Below are 14,951 nucleotides of genomic sequence, written 5' to 3'. Positions count from 1 at the left end.
GAAGTTTCCACAGGAATTCCAGCCACTGACCCCTGGGCGAGTGCCTTGGCTGGGTCAGTCCTGGCACCATTGTAAGAGGACTGTGCTTAGGGCACTCAGGAGACCCTGAAACACCCAGAAGAAAAGGGCAAACTGACTTTGCTTCTACTCACCAAGGACAATGTGAAGGTTCTTTTTCACTCTCTCAATAAAGAAGTTATACATAGAAAGAGGGGTGATTTCGATCTTCTCGCCTTCTGTCCTGGCTGCCGTTTGCATCTTCTCCACAAGGTCAGCCTTCTCGTCGGCCGGGAAGATATTGGGCACATCACCCGTGTTCAGAAGCATGTTGATGTCCTCGATGAAGGACTCATCCTTGATCTGGTTATCAGCAAAGAGGAACACAGTACTCTTGGTGGCCACGCCCACCTGCAGCATGATCTTCTTCAGGTCCTCCCGCCAGTCGTGGCCTGAGTAGTTCTTCGTGATCTCGATCTGGTACAGCTCATATGAGTTCATGAATGTGGACAGTTTGCTGGCACTCTGCCGCCCACTGCCCCCAATGCCCACCAGGAGCAAGTGGCCTTTGTCCTGCTTCAGGACCCGGCAGATCCTGGAGATGTGCTCGATGGCGAACCTGAACATGACCAAGGACATGGGGGCCTTGCTGATGTTGTTGAACTCCTCCAGGTAGTACTCCATGACCAAGGTGAGCTGTTTTAAGTCAGTGATCTCATCGTAGATTTTTGGTTCGCTTTCTGGCTTGAAGAAATCCCCAAAGAAGAGGCTACGTATATTATCATCAACTATCTTTCCGGTGGGTGACAGGTGGATGAGGACCTGTGGGAAAGATAAGTCTCAGCCAGGCATTCAGCCAGTGGCCCAGCCACGATGGTCGCGGGACGTGTAGCGGGAGGGAACCGGAGATGTGCTTGTTTCCTCTGAGCACATTCTCCAAAGTCATGATTCATCAACTGTTTTGTTTTTTTTTTAAACATACTATGTGGATCTGATGGTTCACATCAGACTCTGATGAAAGGACATTTGAGAAAGGAGTGTGAAAGCAAGGGTCAGTCTGTTTGCTAAGTGGTTAAAATACTGGTGATGAGATTGTAAGATTCCAAGAGGAGGTGGTAGAAAGATGGCACCATTTTTTATGTGCTTGCTCTCTCACCAAATAGAGGTGTAGGCATTAACCCTGGCTCCCACTCTGTGCCTAGAGTAGAAATATTTTAGATGCTTCTTCTTTCTGATATTAGAAGCTAGCAGTGCTTCTGCATTTGGTCTCCGGATGCAATATGAAACACTTGCAATTCTTCTATGGAGAAATCACAGCTTCTTAAAAATAGACATAGAATTGTATGATGCAAACATATAGGCTTAAAACTTTTCTTATATCAAAATGGAAAAGACAAAATATTTACAAATGGGAAACCATGAATCTTTCACTTGGGCTTTCCCAGGGCATCAATCAAACCATGACAATCCAAGGTTTATTTCTCAACTCACAAATTAATTGACCCTGAAAATGTATTTTAAGTTAATTATAAACAGTAACACATCATAAACCATTTTGAAAGGATCCAAACCTATGTTACCAGAGAAGTAAAGCAAAACTGGGCCAAGTATTATATCCCCGAATCAAGTGACTAGTTGACTCAATGCTATTTCTTGAGATTCAGAGAGCAGAGCTTCAAGTCTCCACTAGGAAGGAAACCTGCACCTTGAAACAATATGATCAAATATTTGGGACCATTTCTGAGGCCAAATGATCATGGAGTCTGGCTTACCTTCTCCACAGACTGCCTGAAGCAACTGGAGGTTGTCTCCTTCACCATGTTGAAAAAGACCTGTCTGTCCTCATGATCAATCAGGCGGTCATAGAAGACCCGATAAACCTCATGGATCCAAAGCCGGATCAATTTTTCTACATCCTGAAAATCCAGTAAATTATTTGAATGAATGGCAGGGGTAACTGAGGTGGTAGTTCTCAAATAGTTTCTAAATCTTGGGGTTCATTTGAGGACTAAATGAAGTGATGATTATAAAATACTTAGCACAATGCCTAGCATAGATTAAATGTTTAATAAAAGTTAGCTATTACTATTATCACTGTATATTCCCCGTAGCCAAGGATATTGCTGAACGAACTTTGTAACAGAAATGATAGCGGCTGACCTGCAGGTGGGTGTGAGGGCAGAGCAGAACCCCTTGGATCACCCGCGAGAAGTCCCGCAGGTTAAAGACATAGTGTGACTTGGAGGGAGTTGGCAGGAAATTCTCCACTGCAGCTTTATAAATTGTCATAGTAGCTTGTACCAGCATCTTTCCACACCTTGGGAGGAAACAGAAGGCAGATCAGTCAAGGAGGAGCCAGCAGTGAGGACCCCAGGCCAAGATCAGGAACCTCTTACCTTAAGAATACCACATCAAACCCTTTCCCAAAGTGCCAGTCAGCAATTGAACTGAAAATCTTCGTTAAAATGTCATCCTCAAAGGCATTGATGGAAATGATATTCAGATGGCGAGTGAACCGTCCTGGAAAACATGCGCACATGTGAGTGTGCACACACATGCACGCTTACCTCCTGGGCCTAGTGATCCTAAGATAGAGAACAGCCAGTTTTCCCTCTGCCTTAATGTTCTAGCGCTATTCTGTCCCATATGGCAGCCTCTAGCCACATGTGGCTATTTAAACTTAAATTAACTATATTGAATAACATTAAAACACTTCCTTAGTCTCATTAGCCACGTTTCAACAACTCAAGAGTAACATGTGACTAGTGGCTGTTGTATTGCATAATACAGACACAGAACATCTCTAGCACAAGTTCTGCTAACAGTGCTAGTCTGGTGCTCAGGACTGTTAAAAGATAAAGGCAATATGTGATCATGGGAGAAGAGTCAAACAAGTCAGAAATGCTTTTATAGACAGTATCCATTACCTCCCACACACTAAATCCATTCTCTCCTCACCCCTAAATTAACCACTATCAATTTGGTATTGTTGCATATCTATATCTGTATTTATATCTATCTGTAATATGTCAGATATTCATCATTTATAGCTATATCTATAGATCAGCTTTATTGAGATGTAGCTCACATACTATACAATTCACCCATTCAAACTACACAATTAAACATTTTTTTCAGTATTTTAGTTGTGCAACTATTACCACAATCAATAGTAGAACATTTTAATCACCCCAAAAAGAAATCCTGTACCCACTGGCAGTCACTCCCCATTTCTTTACAGCCATTGGCAACTAATTCTCTATTTTTCATCTCTATAGATTTGCCTGCATATCTTTAAAACAATTTTATTATATAAAGTAAAACACATATACAGAAAAACCACACAAGACAAATATATAGTTTAGTGAATCATTATAAGGTTAACAACCCTTACATCTACCATCCACATGAAGAAATACAACTTTGCCAGCCCTCCATAGAAGCCCCTCCAAGCATCTCATCTCAATCACAGCCCTCTCCCTGTCCCCTTCCAAAGGTTACCACTCTCCTGACTTTTAAAGTAATTGCTATCTTGCAATTCTTTATGGTTTTCATCACCCATGTGTTTATTCCTAGATACCAGAGTTTAATCCTGCCAGTTAAAAAAGTTGATATTTCCTTTAAGTCTCTTTTAATCTATAGGTTTCCCTCTCCAGCCCTTTCTTTTATCTTTTGACTGTTGGGTATCTGGGCTGTTTGATCTGTAGAGTTCCCACAGTCAGAATTCTGTTGATTGCATACTCATAGTGGAGTTTATTTGATTCCTCTGTCCTCAGTATTTCCTACCAATTTGCTGCTATATCCAGAGACTTGGTCAGATTCAAGTTCCATCCCTTTGGCCAGACTATACAGGTGGTGGTGTAGTCCTTCACCAGGAGGCACATGGTTATGTCTGTCCCTTTGTGATGTTGGTAGCTACTGATTCTCAATGGCTAGATTCATTAATTCAGTAAGATTTGCAAAAATGGTGATATTCTGATTCTATCATTTCTTTTTTATATATTAGTTATTAGTTGATTAAAATATTGTAAGCATTTTTATAAAGGGACACTTCTCCTCATCTACTATTTGCTTATAAAATGATACACTTCATATAAGAAAGTCAAAATAAATGCTTGATTTTTTCCATTTATTTATCAAGTTTTCAAGATAATGAGTTGGTTTCTTATCATCATTTGAAGATGACCAGCTATGATTGTCTGATTCATGGATTTAAATACATCTTGATAAATCTCAATATATTTAAATTACTCTCATTGTAGAAGCTCAAATTTCCCCATTTTTGGCCAATAGAGCCTCCTTGTGTTGTCAACTAAAAGCTTTTGACATGACTCTTTAGTCTTTGAAAGCTTTCTCATTATTGGATATATGAAGATGTTACAGACATATCTTGCACATTTCCTGCCCCAGACGTGCAACCAGCCATTTCTCCAAGAAGCTTGGTTTCTTTCAGCAGGAAATTGGATTTCAAGACCACATTCTGGCTGCTAATAATTGTTAATAAGTTAGTTATTACTTTCTAGACTTGGTACACCAGTTCACATTAGGAGTGAGTACTGATACTTCAAATTTATGATTTCAGGGCTTTACTTAGCTTCTTCTATATCACATCTTGATTTCCTTTTTTACACACTGGTTCTCGAGGACATGAGGGACAGTAGAAATAGAACTTTCTAAGCAGTGATTCATAGAATCCTACTTTATACATACAGCACTCTCAGAATAATATACTACCACCACCAATTACAATAACTGAAAAGTTTAAAACTTTTTGTACAAGCTATCTTTATCCCCCTTCATTTTCCTTTTTTCCCCTATTTTTATTGAAGTGTAGTTGATTTACAATGTTATATTAGTAGCTGGTATACAGCATAGCGATTCAGATACATATATATATACTTTTTCATTATGGGTTACTACAAGCCATTGTATATAGTTCCCTGTGCTATACAGTATGACCTTGTTTATCTATTCTGTACATAGTAGTTAGTGTCTGCCAATCCCAAACTCCCAATTTATCCCTCCCTCCTCTCCTTCCCCCTTGGTAACCATAAGTTTGTTTTCTATGTCTGTGAGTCTCTTTGTTTTGTAAACAAGTTTGGTTGTATCAATTTTTTAGATTCCACATGTAAGTGTTATCATATGATACCTGTCTTAATCTGACTTACTTCACTTAGTAAGATAATCTCTAGGTCCATCCATATTGCTGAAAATAGCATTATTCATCCCTTATTATGGCTGAGTAATATTCCATTGTGTATACATACCACAACTTCTTTATCCAGTAATCTGTTGGTGGACATTTAGGTTGCTTCCCTGTCCCAGCTATTGTAAAAAAAATGACGCTATGAACATTGGGTTGCATGTATCTTTTGAATTAGAGGTTTCTCTGGATTTATGCCCAGGAGTGGGATTGTTGGATCATATGGTAACTCTATTTTTAGTTTTTTAAGGAATCTCCACACTTTGATCCATCCATAGCAGCTGCACCAAATTACATTCCCACCAACAGTGTAGAAGGGTTCCCTTTTCTCCAGACTCTCTCCAGCATTTATTATTTGTAGACATTTTAAGGATGGCCATTCTGACCAGCGTGAGGTGATTATCTCATTGTAGCTTTGATTTGCATTTCTCTAATACTTAGTGATGTTGAGCATCTTTTCATGAGCCTGTTGGCCATCTGTATGTATTCTTTGCAGAAATGTCTGTTTAGATCTTCTGTCCATTTTTTATTGGGTTGTTTGTTTTTTTGATATTAAGCTGAGTAAGCTGCTTGTATATTTTGGAAATCAATCCCTTGTGTTGCATCATTTGCAATTATTTTCTCCTATTTCCTCCATTTTCAATTGTTCTATATCTACATTATCAGATCATAAAGCCTTTACATATTATAATCTCTCCCATTTAGTCTTAGCTCAACAAATAACCACCTATTTAGTGCTCACTACAGTTGTTATATTGATCTCTCTATAGTCATTTTGACTGTGTGAAATCCATTTTCTAGTAGATTCCTGAGAGAAGGCTTATGAAAATAAGTCTTTGACTTCTTGCATGTTGATTAACAGTTTTCCTTTTATACTTGAAGGTCAGCTTTGTTGACAATAAAATCCTTGACTCTCATTTTATTTCCTCAAGTATCTTAAATATGTTATTCCATCCTCTCTAGCATAAAGCATTACAGTTGAAATTCTTAAGATGATCTAATTTTATTTCTAAGTCATGTGCACTTTTTACCTTTCTCTTTTTCTTTAAAGTCCAGTCATTTCACTAGTGTATATCTTGATAATGATCATTTTTCAGTCTGCATTCTTAGGTACACAATATACTCTTTTTTAAAAAATATATTTTTGTTGAAGTATAGTCAGCTTACAATGTTGTGACAATATACTCTTCCAATATATAATTTTCAAAAAACATTTTCTTTTCAGGAGTATTTTATTTACTTATAGCTTTTATTATTTGTTTTATTTTTTTCTTTGAAGAAACTTTGGTTTTCTTCTTCAGACTCTCCTATTAGTTGTATGTTGGATTTTCTCTGCCTAACTTTAATATTGGTTACTTTCACTCAAACCTTTTAATTCTTTTCTTCATTTCTTTAAAAATCTCTTTTATTGTGATAAAATATACATAATATAAAACTTACCACTTCAGCCATTTAAAAATTTATTTATTTTTATTTTTGGTGGGGAGATAATTAGGTTTATTTAGTTATTATTTTTTAGTGGAGGTACCAGGGATTGAACCCAGGACCCTGTACATGCTAAGCACACACTTTACCAGTGAGTTATACCCTCCTCCCTCATTTTAGCCATTTTTAAGTATACAGTATAGTGGCATCAAGCACATTCACACTGTTGTGCAACCATCACTACTCCCATCTCCAAAACTTTTGCACCTTCTGTAACGGAAACTCATTAAACAGTAACTCCCCATTTCCCTCTAATTCTAGACCATGGCAACTTTCTGTCTCTATGAACTTGAGTATCCTATATAAGTGGAATCATACAATATTTGTTCTTTTATAACTGACTTATTTCACTAACATAATGTCTTTAAGGTTCATTCATGTTGTAGCTTGTGTCTTCATTTCTTTTCTAATTTCAAAAAATTTCCTTCTATTGTTTTAAAATTTCTTAAGGCATTATTGATGCTATCCTATTTTGCATTCCTTTTAGTTTTGGCTTCATTTTTAAGGTACTTTCCCACCCCCTAACTCTTGAGTTCCCTCATTGAATTTCTAAGTGTTTCCAGTTCTGATGTATGCCATTCTTTACCGTCTTGCATCATCTCATCAGTGCCTTTCAGATTATTTTGAATAAAGTATTTTAAGTATGTCTTTTTGTTGTGCTTTTGAAGTACATGTTTTTCTGCTCTTTATTCTCTTTCTTCTTACATTAATTTTTTTATGAAACATGACATCAGTACTTTTTCTTTGCTCATTTTTATGTATGAAATGAGAAGCAGACTTGATTCAGATGACTTTTCTAACCCCACAAAGCTCCCTTTTCCGATTTTTTAAGTGTTCAAAAAACATAGTGACCTTCTCTTTCCATTGTTTCTAGTGATCTTAACTTGCTCAATTCTGATTCAACTTCCAGCAGTTTCTCTTCAATTAGGAGACTTGGTTAGTTTTGAGAAATCATGGTTGGCAACACTGCTGTAGCCCCTCAGGGCTCCCTGCAGGTTCACTGTGCTTGTTATTTGAGTAGGTAGAAGTCCTGCCAACCTCAGCTTGTGTTCTCAAATTGGCTGCCACACTTACCAGTGAATGTCTGTTGGCTACTTTTGGGTTCCACCACTCTCAGTTCTGTTAGACGTCTCAATATTTGCCTCTGCTTTCTCCTGCACAGATGCAGATAACATGTGGGTCTTGCAGCTGCCAGTGGTTTGTTCCCACCAATTACACTTCGGAATATGTGGGGAACACTCTGCCAACTAGTTTTTTTTGTAAACGTTGTTTATAGACTTTTGCTATCTAGTTGCTCTGGGAATTTGGAAAGAGACAAAAATGATTCTGCCACAGTTGCTGCCATTTTCACAAAATTATTTCCATAGTTTTATATATTTACCTTTCTCTATCTATCTATATACACATAGACACACATATGTATTCTCCACTATATTATATACTTACATAGAAAGGTTTTGCTTTTTAAAAACAAAAATGCCAGAATAATATTTTATACATTGTTGATCTGGAACCATTGATAGTTGTGTGAACTCGAGGAAGTCACTTGCTTTTTTGATGATAAGGATATTAATAGGACTTAATGTTTATTAGTGCTTATTATATGTTACCTAAACTCACATCAAGTTTCTGCTAAACCACGCTCCCAACCACCATGCTATATTGTCTTGAGCCTGTTTTCCCATCTCAGCCCTAATAGCTGGCAGCTGGTCTAGCAATTATCAGCTAGGCTGTTGGTTCTCCACTGCACACAATTTCATTAAATGTCAACATCAGCTGTTGAACCAACTATGATGAAACATGATAGAAACAAGATTGCTCTGCAACCATGAGAACTTCCTCCCCTAGCTAATGTGAGTGACTCTACTTCTTTACCAAGTGACAGCTTCATTCTTCCTGCCTCCTATAAAAAAATTAAGATACTCACTTATCAAATTGTCCCCACTTCCTCAGAGTACCTAATCCAGAACAGAGTGCCTGGTTCCGTAAGCCTTTCCTCTTATTACCCAGCACAAGTCCATTTAACTCCCTTTCACCAAGCACTCCCATGCTTCTCCATTCTGTGCAGACACCTTTGCTGCAGCAAATTAGTAAACCTAATTTCACTTGACTACAGACACATTCCTGGCAGTCTCTGGGCACTGGTCTTTATTATAGAATCGTTTCAAATATCATATTTGTGACCTTAAAAGCTTAAAAACTGTCCATTGCTGCACAAATGTTAGTGATTACTATTTCTGAGATACTTGCTGGAAACAAATATGACCTTTTGAAGAGGTCTTTTTCCATCCAGTTTTACTGAGATATAATTGACATATACCATATATAAGCTGAAGGTTTACAACAGGATGATTTGATACATATATTGCAAAATGATTACACAGTAAGGTTAAGTAGCACTTCCATCACCTCACATAATTACCTTTTTTGTTGTTGTTGTTGACTAGACTCACCATGCTGTACATTAGATCCTCAAAACTGATTCACCTTATATTTGGAAACCCTTTGACTGACATCTCCCCATGTCCCTCATCTCCTAACTCCTGGCAACCACCATTCTACTCCTGTTTCTATGAGTTTGGCTTTTTTAGATTCCACATGTTAAGTGATATCATATAGTATTTGTTTTTCTTTGTCTGACTTATTTCACTTAACAAAATGTTCTCAAGGTCCATTCATGTTGTCACAAAAGATAGGATTTTAATCCTTTTTATGGCTGAATAATAGCCCATTGTGTGTGTGTGTGTTTGTGTATTTCACATTTTCTTTACCCACTTCACATTTTGTTTATCCATTCATCCATCAATGGACACTTTGTTTCCATGACTTGCCTATTGTGAATAATACTGTGATGAACACGGGGGTGCAGATATCTCTTCGAGATAGTGATTTCATTTCCTTCAGATACATACCCAGAAGTGGGATTGCTGGATCATGTCGTAGTGCTATTTTTAATTTTTTGAGGGACCTCCCTACTGTTCTCCATAGTGGCTGCACCAATTTACATTCCCACCAACAGTGCACAATGGCATTTGTTATTGCATGATTTTTTGATAACAGCCATTCTATCAGGTGTGAGGTGATAGCTCATTGTGATTTTGATTTGTATTTCTCTAATATTAGCAATGTTAAACATCTTTCCATGTGCTTGTTGGCCATCTGCATGTCTTCTTTGGAAAAAAATGTCTATTCAAGTTTTCTACCCATTTTCTAATCAGATTGTTGTTTTTCTAGAGTTGTAAGAATTCCTTACATATTTTGTATATTAACTCCTTATCAGACAGTTTGCAAGTATTTTCTAACATTGAATGGCTAGGTCTTAGAGAAAAGGAATATACCAAGCTCCCTTCCCTCTCACTAGTGGAAGAGGTGTTGAATTTATAGATGTAAAGTGCCTGAGGTCCTGCTCTAGTCAAACCCAGTGCAAAGGTACCCCTGGACTCTAAGTAGAAGGTGATGGTAGAAGGTGATGGTTTGTGTACTCAAATAAAATCACCCTGCTTTCCCTATTTTAGAGATGAGAACGATAAATGCCACAGGGGAGAATAAGGTCATAGAATCTTAAGTCTGGAAATGGCATTAAGATTCTTAACCAAGGATGCATCTCAGAATAAAAATATGGATACCTGTAGACCTGGATGGATCAAGTTGCACCTGAAGCAAAATATACTCTTGAAGAGTTAGATGACAGGGAGAGAATCATATTTATTTGTTTGTTATTATTATTTTGCTTATGCCACTTTGGGTTAGGTGTTTTATCTCTGACAAGGTAAAGAATTGTAAGACATACAACAGGGGAATCTGTCATGCACACCTAGTTGAGAACCTCGGATCTAGCCTTCCTCCTGGAGCACATGCTGGCTACAATGAACTCTCCTTTTCACGTAAGACTCTCTGTTCCTCTAGGACCTGGCCAAAGACTCCTCAAATCCTCTTTTCATCTTCCCATCCTATTTCACACAACTTCCAACATGAGATATACAAATGCCACCCCTTGAGGCTAACTCAAACCCCTCTGGCTACAAGCTACATCTTTCTCCACCTTCCATCAGGACAGAATGCTCTGCACCAGCACCCCCATCCATGGAGGTGGTCCGGCTCTGTAGAGGGTGGGTGGAGAGTACTGAACTCTCTCCTTCACATACGTACCAGTAATGTCATTCCTTCCTCCCCCTGGGGGGCCCATGGCTGTCACAAGCAGCACATCAACGATGTCCAGCCTGTTTGTGTCCTTCTTGTCAAACCAGTAACCGTGGTCAGTCCACTGCCTTAGGAGCTCAACGGGGGGCTGGGCTCCATACACCTCTTTGGCTGGCATGTTGAGGTCATCTGAGGAAAGAAGACATGGCCACAGATTGTAAGTCTCACAGGAGGTAGCAGATGACCAACCTTCCAAGGGAGAATCTGTGCCCACTGTTACATCCTCACTCTAGGCAAGGCTCAGCCAGTAGACATTCTTACAATAAGGGAAGAGGTTTTTCTGGGTTTTGGGCTCTTCTGCCTCATTGAGATCTCTGTGTATTATGACTTTTAGGATGCACAGATTAACAAACAGACATTTAATTTTTTCCCATTCCTTCAACCAAAATATATAGATTGCCTACCATGTGCTACATATTTTGTTATTTGCTAGGGATATGATGGTGAGGAAGACAGTCCTTCTCCCAGTCAACAGGATATGTAAATCAACCACCAGGTAACATCTGAACTCCAATGGGAGCAAGGCTCTGGGCTAGGGTTTTTGAAAAGCAAAATCAAAATGGCGGAATAGACTGTGATTTCCACTAGGGTAGGGGCTGATTTTCCCCAATAGCTTGTTGCTCAGACCTGGCACACAGACTCAATAAACTCCAATAAATGTTGATTAAACGGCCAGTTTGGTGTCATGTAACATTTTAGGAGTTTAATATCTATTATCTCACCTAATCCAAATAATGCCTTTATAAGGAAAATAGTATTACCTTTATGTTAGAGGTGAGGAACGGAAGGTCATAGAAGTTAAGTCACAATATGCTAAAGGTTAAGAAGTAAGATTTGAACCTTGATCTGTTTGGCTGCAAACCCTAAACTGCTTTTGGATATACCATAAAAATAGGAAGGGAGAACAGGCAGGAGGAAAGGGGAAAGGGAAGAAAAGGGAAAAGAAAATAAGATCCCTGCCTTTGAGGAGCTGTTGTTACTTGGCAAGGATATAAATACATGCAACATTTACTACCAATCACATGAATTAGATAATCCAGAAGAGTAAGGCATTACTATTACTGAATGAGAATGCTATGAGTCAGCAGTAAGAGGGTAGAAAATATAATGTATTTGGCACCAAGAAACCTGGTTTTGGTTCATGGCTCCAGAATTTTCCAGATTTTTGACCCTGAACAGGGAATTTAGCCTTCTGGAGCCTCAATTAACTGACTAGCAAAGTGATAATGATGGTAATAATAAACTCACAGGGTGGTGAGGCTCAAATGTAATAAAAGAGGAAGTGCTTTGTAAACAGGTAAAATCCCGAGAAAATTAAATGTGCTTATTTCACAAACATTTATTTAGCAACTATTAGATTTCTTCATTTACTGGTAACATATTTATCTGCCACATAATGGAACAGCAGCTTATCACAAAGTGTGAGTTGCTTTTGGAGATGCAAGAGGGCAAACACCACAGCCTCCTTCTGGACCTAACTACTTTTCACTACAAAGTAACCTTGCCTGATCCAAGGGCTCAGCTTCATCTCAGGAGAAACGAGGACCCTCCCTCGGGCAAAAAGGCCTGGACCATGCCTCACTTACTGAAAGTTTGGCATATCGTCCATGGTTAAAAATACTTGGTAATGAATGAAGGAAAGGACAGGAAACAAAATGAAAGAAGGGAGAAAGGCAGGGAAGGAGGGAAGAAATGAAGCAAGTACGGAGGGATGGAAAGAAAGATGGAAGAAAGGAAGGGAGAGAGGGAAAAAAGGAAGGAAGGAAGGGGAGGGAAGGAACACTAAATTATATTAATCAGAAATATTTTATCTCCTAAAAATAAAAGGACTGTACAGTGGCCCTACAAAGGGAGGTTCTGTTTTGCTGCAGCTTAGAGTAGAAAAATCTGGTGTGCCCAGATCCAGGCCAATGCCTTACCCACAAATACCACTGCTTTCTTCCCTACGGGAGGACCAAAAAGGCCCTTCCGCCGTCGATCCAGCTTGGACATGATGATATCCTGGGTCTGACTTGCTGAGGTTCTGGCAGAGAAATTGATGCAGTTGGGCAGATAGGTATTTTTGGGAAGGTGGAGAAGGAAGTTGTTGGTGATGACTGATTTGCCAGTGCCTGTGGGTCCTACAAACAACACTGGAATCTCATGGTCCAGGTAGGTTTTCAAGAAGAAGGACTGCCGGGCCGTCTCCATTGTGGGGATGATGAGTTCTGAGACCTGTGCCACAAAGACATGGTGAGTCTTGGCCCCGGGCCCAGGAGACTGGGTTCTACCATTCAGTTCCATTTCTTATTTATCTTTATGATTTTGAGTATTTTCCTCCTCAGGGGCCTTACTTTCTTCATCTGTGAAATGGGGATAATAATGGCACCCAGGTCATGAGCTGTTTTGAGGATTAAATGAGATCATGCATGTAAAGATGGGCATTATTGTCCCTGTTTTGGAAATGAGGTCAAGAGCTAACACAGCAAGCTAAATGCAAGGATTTTAATCCCAGCTTGTTTGATTCCAAGGTCTATATTCTTAACCACTGAACTATCATAGTGTAAACACCAATTATAGTAAAGATGGGTCCATAGCTGCTGCCCTCTGAGACCATCGCCCTCAATCAACCGGTCTGCCTCACTCTGGGAAAGGTCCACCTCCCATATGCCATTATACTGCCTGTCTAAGGAGGGTGGGTGCGACCCTTGACCCTCATTCCCTGTGCTTGTTCCTCATCTGCTTTTCCCAACCCTCAGATTCTCGGTTCCTCCTATTAACCCCTTTCCAAAGTGGAAACTGCAACAGTCTTGGGCTCCTGGAATCCCTGTTACTCTGGGTAGAACAGTTTACCTTAGCTCTGCTCCTCTGATCTTGAACTCTGTCATCAACCATTTGGCCACATTTGGTTCCTCCAAGGTGGGCAGAGGAAGGGGCAGTAAGATCTATATCATATGTTGAAGTTTCCTCATATGTCTAGACTGGAAGAGGCTAGTGAACATGGAGCCACTGTGTTGCATAACTCCAGGGAGCACCATTCACACTGTGGTTTATGTAAACGGTGCCCCTAAAGCAAAGCTAGACTATAATGCAAATGGTGCCAACAGAGACTCTGAAATATGGTGGCCCTGTGCATACTGGTAGACAAAGGCTTGGCTCTTTCTGATAAATAATTTGATCAAAGGAAAGGGAGAAGAAGGACAAAGGAATTGAAGTGGCGAGGAAGAGATCAGGTATTGAGCTACGAATGTTTGGCCTGTAATATCCCCTCCAATCTTCCCAATAACCCTCTGAGGCAAGAGTATTATTAGCTCACTTTTTCAGATGAAAAAACTGAGACTGGAAGATTGCTGGCTAACTTGTCCAAAGCCACGTAGCCAGTAAAGTGATGCTGAATGCAGAACTAGGTGCTAGATGTTTGTTTTGCTACCAAGACTGGGAATTTAAAGCAAGTTGGGCTTCATAGATTTTTATTTTCAGGGGCTAGAACAATTGTTTGACAAAGGAAAAATTCCCAGCAGAACTAAAATATTCTCTGCAACGGACTCTTATGTGTATGAATCCAGCAAGACTTCAAACCCCTGGAGTTCAGGTGACTAAGCTCTTTAAGGAGAATTAAAGTTTATGGTCTCTGTGCTGGGCTTCACAACACAGCCTTCAGAGTGTGTCCTGAACTCAGCCTATGCTCACTCCTGCTTATTGCCCACTTTTCACAAGCAGCTGCTGTCCTGTCTGGTGTCTGATTTGGTTGTCAGTATTTCCGCTTTCCCATCCACCATCTACTACTCTACCTGGGGTCTGAACAATCTACAGTCACTCCCGGAAAGATAAATTATGTCCACTACCTACTGCAATAGAGGCATTAAAAGTCCCCATCTGGAAAAATCTTCCACAAGGAAATGAGCAGGGGTAGGGTGAAACTATTAACCAGTACCCATTTTTCTGAGAGTTCTGATGAAGGGAATTTTTCTCTGGGGACTTTGAAGAAAAGGCAAGGCTCCTTCCCGGCTGAGATGTCTTGAGAGGTGGACTGATGGCCACCTGGCATTATTGACAATGACAACAATCAGAATAGCTATGGCATTGA

The 14,951-nt window shown here is 39.5% G+C and overlaps 1 protein-coding gene across 1 annotated transcript in view; it reads right to left on the bottom strand.

Annotated features, from left to right (window-relative positions):
• The window catches only part of DNAH3 (dynein axonemal heavy chain 3), a 152,752-nt gene that overhangs the window by 41,579 nt on the left and 96,222 nt on the right, over positions 1-14,951 (bottom strand). The window contains exons 44-49 of the mRNA XM_074346872.1: positions 12,805-13,099; positions 10,835-11,014; positions 2,394-2,517; positions 2,158-2,314; positions 1,770-1,913; positions 153-819 (exon numbers count right to left, since the gene is read on the bottom strand). Coding sequence (XP_074202973.1) covers positions 153-819; positions 1,770-1,913; positions 2,158-2,314; positions 2,394-2,517; positions 10,835-11,014; positions 12,805-13,099 — 1,567 coding nt within the window. The remainder of the gene's footprint in view (positions 1-152; positions 820-1,769; positions 1,914-2,157; positions 2,315-2,393; positions 2,518-10,834; positions 11,015-12,804; positions 13,100-14,951) is intronic.

Source organism: Camelus bactrianus, chromosome 18, assembly GCF_048773025.1.
Source record: "Camelus bactrianus isolate YW-2024 breed Bactrian camel chromosome 18, ASM4877302v1, whole genome shotgun sequence".
Lineage (NCBI taxonomy): Eukaryota > Metazoa > Chordata > Mammalia > Artiodactyla > Camelidae > Camelus > Camelus bactrianus.
This window is presented reverse-complemented; position numbering and strand designations above follow the sequence as displayed.